Raw genomic sequence first — 19,897 nt, forward strand, 5'->3', positions numbered from 1 at the left:
TGCACCTCAAATAAAACTGTTGTGGCACTAGCAATGCTACTCTCTCCACCTTCAAAAAGAAAAAAGCAAGAGCACAACATATTTTTCTATTTACTATTATAATACAGTTAACCACTCTCTCCAGCTATTCAAACAGAGCAAGAGCACAATACCATATTCACTTTACTGATGCACTACCCATCAAAAGTTAAAATAGCCCTTTACACAAACATTAAACTGAACTGAACTGAACTGAACTGAACTGAACTGAACTGAACTGAACTGAACTGAACTGAACTGAACAGACCTTTCATTAACAATACTATAATAACAGTAGCCACTGCCAGGATAGTGTGACACATGTATTGCGTGTGGTGAGCACACGCATGCATGCACAACGAAGTATCAGCTCACTTGTCAAATAATATTGATCACATTAACTAGACTAGATGTTTTTGAGGAAATTAGAAAGGGAACAACAACTTAACCCTTGTGTCTGATCAGATTCTTATTTTTTTGATAACTTTGCAGTGATTAGGTTTGTAGTCAATATATGTGGCAACGGTGTGTAATCTTTGAATTATCTTTGAATTATTTTGACTTTCTCTTTCATAAATTGTTTATTCAACTTCAGCCCCTATCATAACCACCACATATTGTTTTTTGTAATGTCAGATTTAACAACAACTCTTTTCAGAAAAGTGGGAGTATTTCATTTTTAATCTGAAAACGAAAAAACAAAAAATGGTTATGATCAGGGCTGAAGTTGAATAAAATATTTATGGAAAAGAAAGTGGGAAATTATTTCAACATATAATCTTTTTATGACGTTTTTCAATTTAGTCCCCTAATATGGTAAGAGTATAACACTTAGACACAAGGGTTAAATTATTTATTTGTTTCTTGGCAGATTTAACATTGGGCTTTTGACAGGGGAGTAGCCCCTTTGATGAGAAACATCAGCCTGTTTCTAAAAAAACGAGGGAATGTGAACGTCCATACTTAGTCAGTTAATGTATCAGAATGAGTGATCACACAGGCGACTCCCTGGACCGAATCTCTGACTGTCCTCTCTCTTTTGTCTTCTCTCGTTCCCAGTGGAGGACAGACAGAAGTGTCCCCAAAGTTTTACAAGGATTTTAGTCTGGACTGTCATTTGCCTGGTTCCCCCTCATACACCAGGTTATGACTAGACCTACTCAAACATATCCAGAACTCCAGGATGGATAGTTATAGGTTTCCTGTTTATACCCACTGGTTCCCAGATCCAGGACAATAATGTTAATTAAGTCAGGAAAACATTTTAGCTTATTGTGGAACGTTAATGTTAGGAGTGTGATTTTTCAGTTTCAGATGTATCAAGTATCTCTGAGCACAGCCAACTGTGGTTATGCTGAGGGGGCGTGGCCTTCTGCTCACTGAGGGGGCATGGCCTTCTGCTCACTGAGGGGGCGTGGCATTCTGCTCACTGAGGGGGCGTGGCCTTCTGTTCACTGAGGGGTCGTGGTCTTCTGCTCACTGAGGGGGCGTGGCCTTCTGTTCACTGATGGGGGCGTGGCATTCTGCTCACTGGGGGGCGTTGCCTTCTGTTCACTGAGGGGGCGTGGCCTTCTGTTCACTGATGGGCCGTGGTCTTCTTCTCATGGAGGGGGCGTGGCCTTCTGGTCATTGAGGGGGCGTGGCCTTAACTGCTCATTGAAAGGACATGTCAAGCTAGTATCATAATACATGAATCTTTCAAATGTAAACAAATCCATGGGACCAGTGTGATCGGTTGCTATGGGAGATTAACACTGACTAACTGTGCAGGCAGGTTAGCTCATTTTAATTTATTGTTTATATTTTTGTACATATCTTGCAGTCCTGTCACTGTGTATATTGTGTGTTTGTATATTGTGTCTTACATTTGAACTTTTGTTTTTTATATCGTCTATTGTCTTTTTTATATACATACTGGGAATGAGAGAAACGTAATTTCAACTTTTGTCTTGCTCAAATAGAAAATTGACAATAAAGTTGACTTTGACAGGTGATACACACTGCGGAAGTTTCTGAACCACTAGAATTAACTACATTGTAGCAGAATAGTTTCACTACCTGTTTGTGGAGAAACTAGCTGAGATCCTTTACAACGACTGACAGCCGGCAGCCTGATCTTACAGCCTGATCTTACAGCCTGATCTTACAGCCTGATCTCACAGCCTGATCTCACAGCCTGATCTTACAGCCTGATCTTACAGCCTGATCTTACAGCCTGGTCTTACAGCCTGATCTTACAGCCTGATCTCACAGCCTGGTCTTACAGCCTGATCTTACAGCCTGATCTTACAGCCTGGTCTTACAGCCTGGTCTTACAGCCTGATCTTACAGCCTGATCTCACAACCTGATCTTACAGCCTGATCTTACAGCCTGATCTTACAGCCTGATCTCACAGCCTGGTCTCACAGCCTGATCTTACAGCCTGGTCTTACAGCCTGATCTTACAGCCTGATCTCACAGCCTGATCTCACAGCCTGGTCTTACAGCCTGGTCTTACAGCCTGATCTCACAGCCTGATCTCACAGCCTGATCTCACAGCCTGATCTTACAGCCTGATCTTACAGCCTGATCTCACAGCCTGATCTCACAACCTGATCTCACAGCCTGATCTTACAGCCTGGTCTCACAGCCTGATCTCACAGCCTGATCTCACAGCCTGGTCTTACAGCCTGGTCTAACAGCCTGATCTCACAGCCTGATCTTACAGCCTGATCTTACAGCCTGATCTCACAGCCTGATCTTACAGCCTGATCTTACAGCCTGATCTTACAGTCTGGTCTTACAGCCTGATCTCACAGCCTGATCTTACAGCCTGATCTTACAGCCTGATCTTACAGCCTGATCTTACAGCCTGATCTTACAGCCTGGTCTTACAGCCTGATCTCACAGCCTGGTCTTACAGCCTGATCTTACAGCCTGATCTTACAGCCTGATCTTACAGCCTGGTCTTACAGCCTGATCTTACAGCCTGATCTTACAGCCTGATCTTACAGCCTGATCTTACAGCCTGGTCTAACAGCCTGATCTCACAGCCTGATCTTACAGCCTGATCTTACAGCCTGATCTCACAGCCTGATCTCACAACCTGATCTCACAGCCTGATCTTACAGCCTGATCTTACAGCCTGGTCTCACAGCCTGATCTCACAGCCTGATCTTACAGCCTGATCTTACAGCCTGATCTTACAGCCTGGTCTTACAGCCTGATCTTACAGCCTGATCTCACAGCCTGATCTTACAGCCTGGTCTCACAGCCTGATCTTACAGCCTGGTCTTACAGCCTGATCTCACAGCCTGATCTTACAGCCTGATCTCACAGCCTGATCTTACAGCCTGATCTTACAGCCTGATCTCACAGCCTGATTTTACAGCCTGATCTCACAGCCTGATCTTACAGCCTGATCTTACAGCCTGATCTTACAGCCTGATCTTACAGCCTGGTCTTACAGCCTGATCTTACAGCCTGATCTTACAGCCTGATCTTACAGCCTGATCTTACAGCCTGATCTTACAGCCTGGTCTTACAGTCTGATCTTACAGCCTGATCTTACAGCCTGATCTTACAGCCTGATCTTGCAGCCTGGTCTTACAGCCTGATCTTACAGCCTGGTCTCACAGCCTGATCTTACAGCCTGATCTTACAGCCTGATCTTACAGCCTGATCTTACAGCCTGGTCTTACAGCCTGATCTCACAGCCTGGTCTTACAGCCTGATCTTACAGCCTGATCTTACAGCCTGATCTTACAGCCTGATCTTACAGCCTGGTCTTACAGCCTGATCTCACAGCCTGGTCTTACAGCCTGATCTTACAGCCTGATCTTACAGCCTGGTCTTACAGCCTGATCTTACAGCCTGATCTTACAGCCTGATCTTACAGCCTGATCTTACAGCCTGGTCTAACAGCCTGATCTCACAGCCTGATCTTACAGCCTGATCTTACAGCCTGATCTCACAGCCTGATCTCACAACCTGATCTCACAGCCTGATCTTACAGCCTGGTCTCACAGCCTGATCTTACAGCCTGATCTTACAGCCTGATCTTACAGCCTGGTCTTACAGCCTGATCTCACAGCCTGATCTCACAGCCTGATCTTACAGCCTGGTCTCACAGCCTGATCTTACAGCCTGGTCTTACAGCCTGGTCTCACAGCCTGATCTTACAGCCTGATCTTACAGCCTGATCTCACAGCCTGATCTTACAGCCTGATCTCACAGCCTGATCTTACAGCCTGATCTTACAGCCTGATCTCACAGCCTGATTTTACAGCCTGATCTCACAGCCTGATCTTACAGCCTGATCTTACAGCCTGATCTTACAGCCTGATCTTACAGCCTGGTCTTACAGCCTGATCTTACAGCCTGGTCTTACAGCCTGATCTTACAGCCTGGTCTTACAGCCTGATCTTACAGCCTGATCTTACAGCCTGGTCTTACAGTCTGATCTTACAGCCTGATCTTACAGCCTGATCTTACAGCCTGATCTTGCAGCCTGGTCTTACAGCCTGGTCTTTAGGGATGGGTACCGAATACCGAAACACGTCGGTACTACCGAGTATCGATTCAAGTGAGATACCAAAAAAAAAAAAAAAAATTATATTTTTTTTTACCTTTTTTCTTTTCATGTCAACGTTCACACGCACAATATATGCTTACCTAGGATTTTACTTGATTCAACAACAAAGCAGTCGGAGCAATGACAAGCCGAAAACGGTCGAAATTGTAGTTATTTGAAGTTTGGATTTCTTTTTCACGACTAGGTAAATAAAGATTTTTGAGACTAAAGTACAGAAAAAAGGTACCGTTGGGTACCGGTATCGATTCACAGGTACCGGTACCGGTACCGTATCGGTTCAAATGTGAACGGTACCCATCCCTACTGGTCTTACAGCCTGGTCTCTCTGTGTGCACGCCCCACCTCATATGACTACACTACACCTACCTGGTACTCAGTGGAACTTTAGGACTCTCCTAAATAATGAACGAGCAGCTGATCCCGAACAGGCGCCCAGAACATTTGTCAAAATGACATTCTTGCATGTAGTAGGTGGAGGTGCACCTGAGTTGTTCAACACTCAATTTCGTCCTGGATCCTCAGTAGCCGCCACCTTGGCCTCTGCTGGCAAGTTGTTATCCCTCAATCACCCACTCAGTCACGGATGAATTGCGGTCAATCAGTCACTTGCTCGGTCATGGACGATCTGGCAGGGATGATCTGATAGGTCTGATAGGGATGGTCTGATAGGGACGGTCTGATAGGGATGGTCTGATAGGGACGGTCTGATAGGGACGATCTGATAGGGACGGTCTGATAGGGACGGTCTGATAGGGATGGTCTGATAGGGACGGTCTGATAGGGACGATCTGATAGGGACGGTCTGATAGGGATGGTCTGATAGGGATGGTCTGATAGGGACGGTCTGATAGGGACGATCTGATAGGGACGGTCTGATAGGATGGTCTGATAGGTCTGATAGGACGGTCTGATAGGGACGGTCTGATAGGGACGGTCTGATAGGGACGATCTGATAGGATGGTCTGATAGGTCTGATAGGACGGTCTGATAGGGACGGTCTGATAGGGACGGTCTGATAGGGACGATCTGATAGGGACGGTCTGATAGGGACGGTCTGATAGGGACGGTCTGATAGGGACGATCTGATAGAGACGGTCTGATAGGACGGTCTGATAGGGACGGTCTGATAGGGACGGTCTGATAGGGACGATCTGATAGGATGGTCTGATAGGTCTGATAGGACGGTCTGATAGGGACGGTCTGATAGGGACGGTCTGATAGGGACGATCTGATAGGGACGGTCTGATAGGGACGGTCTGATAGGGACGGTCTGATAGGGACGATCTGATAGAGACGGTCTGATAGGACGGTCTGATAGGGACGGTCTGATAGGGACGGTCTGATAGGGACGGTCTGATAGGTGGTTCCGTGGGTCCTGCACCGGGTTAGTTCTTGTTTTATTCTGCTGGGTATTAAAACGTCTTTAAAATGTATAAATTCATAATTCTCAATTTAAGGCCTTAAAAAGGTATTCCATTTAATTTGCACAGGTATTAAATATTTTTTGGGGGGGCAGCCCAGGCCGCCGGGAGATTACATAATATTAAATATATTAAACTGTTATACCTCCTCCTACTCCTTTTTGGACATTTGCTTTTTATTACATTGTATCTGCAGGGTATTAAAAAGTCTTTAGGTATTACATTCATAATTCATAAGGCCGTAAAATGTATAAAAAAGTCTTGCATTTAATTTGCACACAGTCAGGTATTAAATCTTTTTGGGGAGCTGCCCGGCTGTCGGGAGATGAAATAATCTAAATCTATATGAAATGTTTTTGTATTCAAATCGTTGTTTTTTTTGCCGGGCTACCGGGAGCTTGGTGCGTCTGGCGAGAGCTTGTATGGAACGTGCCAGAATTTAAATTGGCGCACAAGTGCAGCCACCAGTGGTATTAATGTAGCCACCAGTGGTATTAATGTAGCCACCAGTAGTATTAATGTAGCCACCAGTAGTATTAATGTAGCCACCAGTGGTATTAATGTAGCCACCAGTAGTATTAATGTAGCCACCAGTAGTATTAATGTAGCCACCAGTAGTATTAATGTAGCCACCAGTAGTATTAATGTAGCCACCAGTAGTATTAATGTAGCCACCAGTGGTATTAATGTAGCCACCAGTAGTATTAATGTAGTCACCAGTAGTATTAATGTAGCCACCAGTGGTATTAATGTAGCCACCAGTAGTATTAATGTAGCCACCAGTAGTATTAATGTAGCCACCAGTAGTATTAATGTAGCCACCAGTAGTATTAATGTAGCCACCAGTGGTATTAATGTAGCCACCAGTAGTATTAATGTAGCCACCAGTAGTATTAATGTAGCCACCAGTAGTATTAATGTAGCCACCAGTAGTAATGTAGCCACCAGTAGTATTAATGTAGCCACCAGTAGTATTAATGTAGCCACCAGTAGTATTAATGTAGCCACCAGTAGTATTAATGTAGCCACCAGTAGTATTAATGTAGCCACCAGTAGTATTAATGTAGCCACCAGTGGTATTAATGTAGCCACCAGTGGTATTAATGTAGCCACCAGTAGTATTAATGTAGCCACCAGTAGTATTAATGTAGCCACCAGTAGTATTAATGTAGCCACCAGTAGTATTAATGTAGCCACCAGTAGTATTAATGTAGCCACCAGTAGTATTAATGTAGCCACCAGTGGTATTAAACATGTCTTAAAAAGTCTTTAACTTGTTGAAACCTGCAGAAGCCCTGTCCATTCCTTTGATCTAAAACAACACCAGAAGTGATGAATTCTTAATATTGTTGCCTTTTCAATACAACAATTACAATAGAAACTCAGTCATCAGAACTCTGCTTGTAGTGACTGGTCTGCTGAACCGCCACGAAGAAGAAGAAGAAGAAGAAGAAGAAGAAGAAGAAGAAGAAGAAGAAGAAGAAGAAGAAGAAGAAGAAGAAGAAGAAGAAGAAGAAGAAGAAGAAGAAGAAGAAGAGTGTTTCCGTTTCGTGTTTCTAGTTGTTGGAGGTTCTCTGGCCTCCATGAAACACAGAGCATTTTGAAAAAGCACACTAAAACGTTTCATATTTTGGTTCGGCATACAGAAACCACTGTTTCAAACATCCTCAATCTATTTGTATCTATTTATTACAAAAATATTTGCACTACATCCATACCTTATTTAGCTTATTTTTTCTTTCTTTCATTGTCTGCATTTTTACTTCATTGTACTTTAGGCTGTACTTTAGTCGTATCTTGTATATTTGTATAGTGTTGGGACTTTATTCTTCTTTTTTACTTTTTTACTGTATGAAGCACAATCTCAGGGGGCTCATGCGGAACCAAGCACTTCACCGTAATGTACATTGGACCGTATACGTGACAAATAAAACAAAACTTGAAACTCAAACTCTACTTCAGACAGATTCCAATAAACAAGGTTCTACTCTTATGCCATCAAGTAAAAAAAAAAAGCGTTATGAATAGCTGTTTCCAGACGCCACCCCCTCCTCCCTTTGACTCCAGTGACGACAGAGGAGACCGTGTAGTAAATCTGACTCACCCCACGGTGCCCCCATCCCCCCCCCCCCCCCACCCCACCCCACCCCAAACAAAAAGACAACATCCTTGGAAACTCCCAGTTCTGTGTATGATGAAGCGGCGCCCCCCACTGGAAGGAATGTGGATGTGTGTCAGCTGCCACTTACAGAGTAGCTGTTAGGTCTTGAACTGCCATCTGTGCTGTGAAACCGATGCATTGTCTCAAAAGTAGTGCTGTCAATAGATAAAAAAAAAATTAACTAATTAATCTCACAATTTTCTGTAATTAATCTAGATTCATCTAGATTAAAAATAGCATTTTTCTACTTAAAACCGAAGCTTGTAACAGATATTTACTTGTGTAAAATCAACAGAAAGAAAGTATATTTAGATTCAAAGACTATTTTAATAGCTTTCTTTGAATACAGTTTCTCTCCTGTGAAATATAAATGTTCAACAAAAACCATCAACATTGACTCAGCTAGACCTCTTTCTTATATCCGCGGCGCTAAAATTGAAGATTTTTCACTCCATAGATTAATCTAGATTAATTTATTTTAACGCTTTAAATCATTTCAATTAACCTCCAAAGTTAAAGAATTAACTTTGACAGCCCTGGCGGCTAGGTGGTGTAGTGGGCAAGGCGCTCGCCATCAACGCTGGAGATGCTGGGTTCGAATCCAGCTCTCGGCGTTGCTATCAGCTTGGCTGGTCGTTCATACTAACACAATTGGCAGTATTAGGGGGTGGGGAAAGCTGATGGGTGGGTCCTGGGCGTTGTGGACAGCGAGCCCTACAGTTCGGTCGGGGCGCCTGCACAGCGAGGGTAGGATCTGGAGGGAGGTAGTGTGACCTTCCACACGTTACACTCTCCCGGTGAGCTGGCTGCCGGCTGGCTGCATATGTGTCGGAGGAAAGCATGTGACTCCGGCCTCCTGGACCAACAGTAGGGGGTAGTGCGCAACAACCAGGAAGGGGGGTTGGGAATTGGCATAACGACTAACAGTGGGATGGGAGAAAAATCGGAAAAAGGAGGGGGGGAAAAGATAATAATAAAAAAGAAAAGACAAAAGAAGTTGACAGCCCTACTCAAAAGACAACGCAACTATTTGATCAAGTTCATCTGATGATTTTCTCTTATTTCTCTTTTTTTTCTTTCTATATCTATCAGCTGTGTTGAGGTGGATGAAGATGACGCCCCGGACATCGATATCTACCACTGTCCCAACTGCGAGAAGACTCAGGGCAAAACCACATGTAAGTTTCCATAGCAACTGTCTGTCAACGTGTGTGTGTGTGTGTGTGTGTGTGTGTGTGTGTGTGTGTGTGCACGTTTGCTTTTATAGACGTTTGCAGATATATATATATTTTATTATATTTACAGCATATACAGTATATTTATCCATATCTGTCTGAATATACGTGCATATAATCCTTCTACATACCTAGTACTTATACACCTGCATGTAACCCCTATAACTCTATATGATATATAGAGTTATATATCTGTCTGTACATACCTGCATATAATCAGACAAGACAAGACACCTACCTCATACTATAGTCTACCCATATCATTCTGTATGATAGCATGTACAATAGTGCTGTCTATACTGTATGCATATTTATATTTATATATTTATATGTACAGCATTTATATATATCCATATCTGTCTGAATATACCTGCATATAATACTTCTATATAAGTACTTGTAAACCTGCCTATAACCCATATAACATGATAGCATGTACCTGTCATCTGTCTGTACATACCTGTATATAATCCTTGTTACACATCTGTAGATACTATATCGGTACATATCCCTTACCTACTCTTATAGTAAGGGAAATATATGAAAATCTGCAAACGAAATCTTTATCAATCAATTTCTTCACTAATGTGTTTGTAAAGGTGTGTAGTAAGATGTATTAAAAAGTTAAAGTTCAAATCCTGTATGTTTTTTCGTAACAACTGCTCAAAGTTGAGGTACCGAATACTGATTTTCGAAAAATCTAAAATGTTCTGTTTGGCCTTGGGTAACGTGTGAGGGGTCAAACTAGGGGTTTTCATGATCCTGAGTTGATTGCAATCATGTATTTTTCACTAAAATCATTCCTTGGTTGAAAAACGCCATGCCCACTCTTATATTTAAATTCGAACGTAGCTTTATTTGTAGTTACAAGTAGTTACAAGTGCTGATCACTTCAGGAGTCAATCTCTGAGTCTTCTCCAGACTCACCAACATCATGACCACAATTCTTGCATGAAATTCCTTTACAGACTCCACATGCTGAGATGCACTTAACGCCATTCCTCTTGCAGCTGCACCACCGGTTGCTGCAATCTCTGTCACAGTTGCAGCTTGTGAACTGCAGTAGCTCCTCAGGAGCCATGCGGTCTAGTGTTGGGACTGGCTCATAGACATGTACACCTAATGTCCATCCATAGTCACTGGGGTTCAGAGACATACTCTGTAGAAGGATCCAGTCCTGGGTTTGGAGATAGGCACGGAGAGAATGCTGTGCAGCTGCACCCTCTGTTGGAGGTAGAGTTTCTGGTTTGATCAGCCCTGCCGCTGCCTTCCGTGAGAACATGTTGTGTCGAATTTCACCCAAAGCAGTACCTAGTGCATGATGGTAAATGTACTGGAAGATGGTAGTACCAGCCTGTATCACTGCATCCTTAGTAGCTTGTGTGTCAATGAAGATGTCCATGTGTTCATCAATGTCCCCTGCACAGAACCTGCAAAAAAATTCACTTTATCATTTGTTTCAAATATAAAGTGAAATAGAAAAGAAAATACATTATTATTATTACCTGTCAAATAAGGTTGTTTTCCCATGGCCAGCTATTGCAGAAACCGTATCACAACCAGTGAAGGTGTGACAAAAGAGCAGGAAGCATCTCTTTCTTTCAGAGAGAGCTTCGCGGATCCTTCTGACATCATAAGAGCCCTTAGATGTTGTGAAGAAGAGTGGATGGTTGGTGCTTGGAATATGGTGTACTAGCATCACCAGCACATCTGCATCTTCTGCCCGCACCTGAAAATAGAACAAAATATGCAAAGCGTGTTGCACTATACAAAACCAGATAAAACTATTCAAGTTTGAATACTCGAGAGTGAATACTTGTTTCCAAAGTAATTGCACTTTATAAAAATTAAATGGGCTACCTACACAAATGCTACTAACCTCAACAGAGTCATCTGTAGCAGTGGCCAATGCCTCTCTCACAATCGAAGTGTCAGCATCATTGTCACACTGCTCCACTGTGATGTTATGTTTTCTGAATGTTGAAGAGAGGAGGTGGATTAGCTCACTCTTGTTATTGGTGTTGTCCAGGAACTTTGCTCTTGGTGGCCAGTGTATCATATCCGGTTGAATCTGGAGATCACAGCATGGCTTCTTAGTGCACCGGATGTGGTCATGATCTTATGGTGATCGGCTGTAGCCATCAAAGACCACAATGATCTTCTGAGAGCGGCGGCCAAGACACTGTACGTAGCTCAAATGTTGGCAATCTCCTGCCAAGTCTGACCTTGTTCCCACTTTACCATGTAGAGAAGCCATCCGCCATCAACTACAAGAGTGGAGCAGGATTGGTTAGTGAGGTCAAGCGGATCAGTTAACTCCTTCAGGCTATAGTCTTGGAAAAGCCTGCATTGTTCACCTTGTTCATTTTCTGAGCTTTATTGCTGAAGAGGGACAATGGGAAGGGAGTCAGTCAGCTCATACTCCAAGCTTGTCTCAACTCTCATATCCCGTTGGGCAAAAATTATCAGTCGGTTGAACAACTTGAGTGAGTCAAGGTGTATCTTCTTCTCGTTGATCTTGGGAATCTTTCTGAGTGACGACAGGGCTCGTACCTTTGACTTCACTTCCATGGTCGAAGTCACCGACTGTCCATCCAGCTTGATCTGCATCTCTCTCAGCATTGACTGGGTCATCTCCTGTGCTCCTGAATGATCCTGTTGAGAAAGACTCAAGCAACTCCTTGTCTCGATTGGGGTCACATGGGTTGTTCTCCTCAAACCATTGGAGGGCAAGTTCAATTGCTTCAGCATCTCTCTTCATCTGTGTTTTGCCAAGGTCTCTGTGGAGCGGAGCATGTTTCTTGATACTCCATGCGCGGGTTGACATTGGAGAAGTGACTGAGGGTGAGCACCCAGCACTTGTGACCAGAATCACTGTGTCTCACCCTCCCTCTGCTCAGTCCACCTTCTGACTTGGCTGCCTTCATCAATGTCTGCTCGATGGTTTCCATGGGCAGTGACACTTTCGAATGTCTCCTTCACTCTCCTTGTAAGCAGGCAAAGTTTCGAGATGAGTTGACAGTACAGCCGTGCACCCTTGGCATATTGATGATGCCCTGCAGCCGCAAAGATGTCCAGCATCCTGCTAACAATGCAGCACAGGTGGCCGTTGTGATCTGCAAGCCGCTCAGTTCTGATGAAGACCTTGATCACATCTACCATGTAGTGGTAGTACTGCACCCAGAGAGCAGGCGTTCTTCCTCCTTCAGTAGGTCTTTTGAAGGTTTCTTCAAACCGCTGTTCAACCAGTGCCACTACTGGATGGTAAATGGTAAATGGCTGCTTTTTTATATAGCGCTTTTATCCAAAGCGCTTTACAATTTGTTACTCACATTTTACCCATTGCCTCACACATTCACTCACACATTCACACCGACGGCGGAGGCAACCATGCTAGGTGCCAACCTGCTCATCGGGAGCAATTAGGGGTTAAGTGTCTTGCTCAAGGACACATCGGCACGCTGCCCGGAAGGAGCAGGAATCGAACCGGGAACCTCCGGATTGCCAAACGACTGCTCCCTCCCAAGCCATTGTCGCCCCTGGATCTGTGTGTCTGGCTCCCATCTTCCCATCAGCTACCTTCTCCATGAAAGTCCTCATTTCACCAAGTTCCTCCTCGGTGAAGGCATGTTTCATGATGTGCTGATAGATGGCTGCATCGATGAGGAGGTGAGCACGGATTGCCTTGTCAAAACATCCTCCATCCAAGATGTGGTTGGCTGTTATACTCCCTGGATAGATCAGCTGGATCAGCTCCAGTAGTCCAGAATCCTCCATGATGTTTCCAATGGATCCAAGGTAGGACATCAGCAGGTGAAATCCACACAACCTCGGAATGATAGGTAGATTTGTCTGTTTTATGATGTCCACAGCCAGATGGGAAGATCGAATGTCACTATAGTGACTCTGTCTGCAGAGAGCCGCATGCACTCTTTGAGAGTGGTGAAGATGGTGTTGAGGTCATTAGGGTCACCTTCAATGATTGGGAGGAAGTCGATCTGTGTGCGCTGCTTGACATCATAACAAGCAGTCTGTCCATGATCAAATGAAGGTTGCAAATGGCTTCAGCATGTTAACTCTAAACTTCCTCACTCTGAATGCCAACCAACTAGCAACTACCACTAAACAATAATAAGTCCTAAAAGGGCAAATGGTAAAATAATCAAAAACATTTTATGCTAGCAGTGGAAAGGTATTGTGGGAGGGCCGAGTGGGAAAGGTGGGCGTGGCCGTTTTTCCACAAAAGAATGATTTGAGTGAAAAATAAATGATTGCAATCAACTCAGAATCATGAACCCCCCCTAGTTTGACCCCTCACAAGTTACCCAAGGCCAAGCTGAACATTTTAGATTTTTCGAAAATCGGTATTTGGTACCTCAACTTTGAGCAGTTGTTACGAAAAAAACATACAGGATTTGAACTTCAACTTTTTAATACATCTTACTACACACCTTTACAAACACATTAGTGAAGAAATTGATTGGTAAGGATTTAGTTTGCAGATCGGTCAAATATCTGATAAAATGCCCTTACTATTACTAGTTACGCTGCTGGCCAGTATGACTTACTGTACTACCATAGTGTCTTAATACCTGTATCACTGTACATATTAAGACTACAACTCTGTACATACATCTGATTAGCACTATTACTCAGTCATTTATATATTTTAAATGTATACCCAGTTTAATCACCTGTACATTGTATATTACTGTTGCACTTTACTGTTACATTTGCACTCTGGTTGGACGGCAAACCTTTTTTTACGTTGTACTGTACTTGTGCTGATGACAATGTATGATGTATGTATGATGACAATACGTTTTTAATCTAATCTTATAATCTTATTATTGCAGATATGGCACATATCCATAATATGCTGTGTGTTCACGTGCGTGGCTGTGCTGTAGTTATTACTCTTATTATTATTGTTATTAAAACCCTTTCACTACCAAATGGTTAACTGTTTCACTGCGACAATACAGAAGGTTAACCCTTTCACTGCCACACGACCAATGGTTAACCCTTTCACTGCCACATGACACAAGGTTAACCCTTACTTTCACTGCCACATGTTTGTACCTTTATATTACTTTTTATATTACTTTATTATTATTTATTATTTATTTATTATTATTTTATTATTATATTTTTTATTGCTATATTGTATTGTACTGTGAAGCTATGCACCCCCACCTGTACCCCCCCCCCCCCCTTCCTGCTCCTTTGACACCCGAATTTCCCCTAGGGGATCAATAAAGGATTATCTTATCTTATGACAAAGGGTTAAACTGTTAATTGTTAAATGGTCGACGGTAATCATTTCTTCGACTCCCTGTTTGTTTCGTCAGTCAAAAGGAAAAAGAGCGGGAACAAACACGACACGGGTCAGAGTGCGGACATCAAGGCGGTGCAGAACGGCAGCCAGGTGTTCATCAAGGAGCTGCGCAGTCGGACGTTTCCAAGGTAACCGCCGTTTCAACCCGATGACCCGCGCAGCGGGGGTGTAAAGTACTTGAGTAATTGTACTTTGTTACAATGCTTAAGTACTGTTTTTGGGTGGATTTGTACTTTACTCGAGTATTATTAGGTTTGTATACTTGTACTTTTACTTAGGGATGTTCGATATTGGCTTTTTTTTTTACCGATATCCGATATACCGACATTGTCCAACTCTTAATTTCCGATACCGATGTCAACCGATACAGATATATGCAGGGTTTCCCCCCCAAAACAATTATTTCAGGTAATTGACATTACATATCTCTTGTCGTGGAATTAACACAACATTATGCATACTTTTGACAATAAATTTGTTCTTACTTGCTTGCCTGGTTAAATAAAGGTTAAATAAATGTAAATTTTTTAAAACCGATAATTTCCGATATTACATTTGAACACATTTACCGCCACAGCAGGGGGGCTCTGATACCCCATTCATTGCCAGGTCTTTATTCAATGGATATAGTTTTAGACTGTGACATTTGCGAGTGCTTAAAATATATCTTATATTATATCTATGGGTGTAATAACGCCGTCGGGTCTCAGTGAGCTGCTTCTAGTCAACATTGCAGAGACAGATTGTTTTTTCATTCGTATATTTCCGTTTTATACCGTTTTGAATAGAGTATGGTTTGGGTGTTTTTCAGTAATTCCAGGAAAAGGCTAGAAAAATGCATTTTACTGTAATCCAGTCATCATGTTGTAATTTTTCGGCTGATTATCTAATCATCCTGAAATCAACGCTAGATTATCACTATTATGTCTCCTCGTCCATACATGAAATGACCGTCGTAGCGGGGCGCTCCCCCCCCCCCCCCCCACCGCAGCCAACGGTAAACAGCGTTACACGGTCCACACAGATAGCTGTGATCGGGGTAGAAATAAATGTCAGATCAACGATCAAATTCATATATGATGTTCTTACCTTGTATCTGATGTAATGCAAAAGAGATAATCCAAATATCTTATCGCAATTCCAAATAATGCTTGTGGAGGTCCGCACCACACTACCGACCGTTTCACAATGACGGGCGGGCGGGCGGAGTTACCTGATGCCATCGTTGTATAGAAGTGGCTCGCCTGAATATTTAAACCCCGCTTGTCCGGCTCAGATCGCCTCCTAAAAGACACAAGCCCATTTTCAATGAGATGCAATAGCTCCGCCTGGCAGTAGAGGGCGGTGTTGACCGTCTGCCAGCTCAGACAGGGTCTGAAGACTATACCAGAGGCTGCAGCTATGAATTATGTAGGGGATAATGTATAGCTACAAGGTCATTGTCGCAAAATAATTGACCGACACAGAGTTTAGAATACCGAGGCGCCTCGCCGAGGTGTTTTAAACGTAGTGAAGGTCAATTATTTTGTGACAATGACCGAGTATAGCTATACATTATCCCGCTTATTACATGGCTAACTTACTAACAATATACCTAATTCATTTGACACCATCGACAAGACGAGATCAAATGCAGACGCAGTTGTTCTGTGGCTCCGTCCGCTGTCAACCCAAATAAAGTTATTATTATCGCCGGCAGGTGTGTGGACTGATTGCACTGCTGCAGTGTGTGTCAGTGGGCTTGATTGCGAACAGCGGTCATTATTGCTCGGCAGAGGTCCGTTATCGAGTAATAACGGACCTCTGACGAGCGCTATTGACCAATCACAATCAAGCATTTTGGCGAATGTTAAAACGCCATGTAATAAGAATCGATATAGTGAATAAACGATATAACGATCCCAAAAACTAGTAAACTCGTTATTGGCGTTATTCGATTGGCGGCCAATAACGAGTAAACTCGTTTTTGGCGGGGAATGTGTTAATGCTAATACCGGCCGATAATATCAGACATCCCTACTTTTACTCAATTACATTTCAGAGAAAAAAAACATACTTTTTACTCCACACATTTAAAATGCAGACCTACAAAGTACAAAGTACAAATCTCGCAGGTCCAACTATTTTAATGAGTATATTTGTTTCTCTGGCCGAACTACCGCTAACGTTACTAATCCTGTAGCCGAACTTTATTTAAAAACAGCCAATCAAATCCCCATCAATGGAAAATTAACCCGCCCCTACCCATGCTGATTGGTCCTTGTGCAAGACTAGAAAGCGGGGATCTTTGATTAAACACCTGCTATCAGAAGAATAGACAGTCAGAGTGACAAGCTACAGAAAATGGCCACAAACGATAGTACAAGTGATGAAGAGGAACGAAACGGAACATTTCATTGCCCCGGAATAAAAAAAGTTTTTACTTTGACTTTTTAGTACTTAAGTACATTTAATAGTAGAAACTTTTTTACTTTTACTCAAGTGTGTTTTTAGCCAGATACTCTGACTTTTACTTGAGTAAGATTATGAGATGGTACCCATACTTTCACTTAAGTATAATTTATGGGTACTCCTGCCCGGCAGTTCAGAATCCTCTTATAGCCCTTTTACACCGCCAGGGCTCCGGTTCAAGCTCCAGCTCCGTTCTGAACCCTCTGAACCTTGGTGCTCTCTGGCGAACCAGCCCGCGTTTACACCCATTTAAGCAGAACCAACATTCCACCATCTCCGTCATCAACCGGGGCGTTACTCAGGCGGAGGTAAAAATAATGCACGGAGAAAGGCTTAGCGAGCGCACACACAAAAGCACACACGTCAAGCCCCCTCTAGATAAGAGACGACATTCCTTTATTGATCCCCTTGATTCTGAACCAACAACATTAATTAAATTGTAGCTAAACTAGTTTAATTACTTGTTTGGGAACCAACTAGCTGAGATCCTTTACAACTACTGACAACTGACAGACTGACTGATGGGCCAATCAAGAGCAACCTGAGTAGATGATGCAGTCTCTTCAGAGAAGCTAATTGGATAGCTGAAATGGCTCGATTCTTTTGATGACATCAAAGGATTTTAGTCATAATTTTCAAAACAACAACGCTGCTGGCCAGTGTGATTCACTACCATAGTGTCTATACCTGTATCACTGTACATACGGTACTTTTAATACTACAACTTTGTACATACATCCTCCTCGCACTATATACCCAGTAGTACTCATTTATGTATTTTATACCCAGTTTAATCACCTGTACATTGTATATTACTATTGCACTTTACTGTTACACTGTAAAATCTGAGCATCATCTGGTCATTTTTAAACTATCAGCTAATTTTATTCAACCAAAACTGTGTCAAATGCAACTCATAAATGGTTAAAATTCATTTTATTCAGCTTAATTCGATTTCAAACTGCCCCCTCGAAAACGAGATAGCATATCTCAAGGGGTTTATCCTTCTAATAAATTTCATAGTCTTTTTTTATTATGTATAGGTTACTAATAATTATTTAATAAATATTAATTAACCCAAATCCCAGTTTTTACAGTGTAGATTTGCACTCTGGTTTGATGCCAAACATCTGTTGCACTGTACTTACTCAAATCTCATCTAATCTAATTTGATCTAATCTAATCTACTTTTATGTTACCTTCACACACGTGTTCCAGTTCCGACGATGTCGTGGTGAAGCTGAGCGGCAGTCAGCTCTCGATGGACTACCTGGAGGAGAACGGCTTCAACGAGCCCATCATGGTCCTAAAGAAAGACGGCCTCGGGATATCCATGCCGGCGCCCACCTTCTACATCAGCGACGTGGAGAACTATGTTGGTACGTAGTCGACTACTTTAACTTTAATCAGTGCCAGAGGTCGCTGTTTACCGTGTGTTAAGAAGGCCAGCGCTTTAAAGAATAGGAATACATGGCGGTGTTTGCAGGGCTCAACTATATTATATATCATAGCTATGGATATAATACTATTGCCCATTTGACATCGAGTATCTATCGTTCAATTTGTGAAAAAAATAAAAGAAATGCATCCATACATTCCCGTTTATACCGTGGTGATTATGAGTATAGTTTTAGAGTAATCCTGTCTAGTCCCAGAAAACGATGCTATGCAGCAATACGTGCATTTCACTAAAAACCATGGCGTTTCTCGCCTGTATCAACAATCAATCTAAAATCAACGCTATATTATCGGTATTATGTTTCATCATGAATGCATGAAAGGGTGGGGGATCGTTTTTCTATGGTTTGATCGTCACCAACGGAATACGTTATACACACACACTACACACATACGTTCGGATCGCGGGGAAGGGATTCTTGGATCAACGCAAGATTGATACCATATAGCCCTTACCTTGACTAGGATGTACTGCAAAAATAATATTCCAATTATCTGATCGCCATTCCAAGTATTGATGTTGATCATGTTGCCAACATAATCCACCAAAGAACATGAACCGGGAGTGCTTGATTCTCCTCAATCCATGCGTTATAAACACTTGTCCTGCCCGACAAGGAAAACCCGGTCCGGACTTTTTAGATCGACACACAGCCCAAGCCAGAGAGTTTCAAAGGATGTGCAATACCTGCCACAAGGCGGCAGGTGGCGGCATTGGACGTTTGCGATCTCAGACTCATTCCCAATGATAACACAGGCTCCCTCGATGGATTATGAATGGGAATATCGAATAAAAGAAATAACGGGTTTAGCTCTCAAGCGTCGGCAAGTTAACCCGACTTTATTCGTGAGTGGCGTCCAATTAGTTAAAGGTGCTGTAAGTGGAATTATCTTGTTAAAATATGTGTTAAGATAGCTCTACATTCTAACAGTCATCACTGATATAGTGTGTCTGGTCAGTAACATGGGTCTCCCAGTCCCTCCGCTCTGCAGTAAACAGCCATCACTGATATAGAGTGTCTGGTCAGTAACATGGGTCTCCCAGTCCCTCCGCTCTGCAGTAAACAGCCATCACTGATATAGAGTGTCTGGTCAGTAACATCGGGCTCCCAGTCCCTCCGCTCTGCAGTAAACAGCCATCACTGATATAGAGTGTCTGGTCAGTAACATGGGTCTCCCAGTCCCTCTGCTCTGCAGTAAACAGCCATCACTGATATAGAGTGTCTGCCTGGTCAGTAACA

At 42.8% G+C, this 19,897-nt stretch overlaps 1 protein-coding gene across 1 annotated transcript in view; it reads left to right on the forward strand.

Annotated features, from left to right (window-relative positions):
• The window catches only part of phf2 (PHD finger protein 2), a 101,084-nt gene that overhangs the window by 26,073 nt on the left and 55,114 nt on the right, over positions 1–19,897 (forward strand). Inside the window, exons 2-4 of the mRNA XM_084317098.1 lie at positions 9,267–9,352; positions 14,761–14,875; positions 18,417–18,577. Of these exons, the coding sequence (XP_084173224.1) occupies positions 9,267–9,352; positions 14,761–14,875; positions 18,417–18,577 (362 nt within the window). The remainder of the gene's footprint in view (positions 1–9,266; positions 9,353–14,760; positions 14,876–18,416; positions 18,578–19,897) is intronic.

The sequence above is a fragment of the Notolepis coatsorum genome (genome assembly GCF_963971535.1).
Source record: "Notolepis coatsorum genome assembly, chromosome: 6".
Taxonomy (NCBI): Eukaryota; Metazoa; Chordata; class Actinopteri; order Aulopiformes; family Paralepididae; genus Notolepis; species Notolepis coatsorum.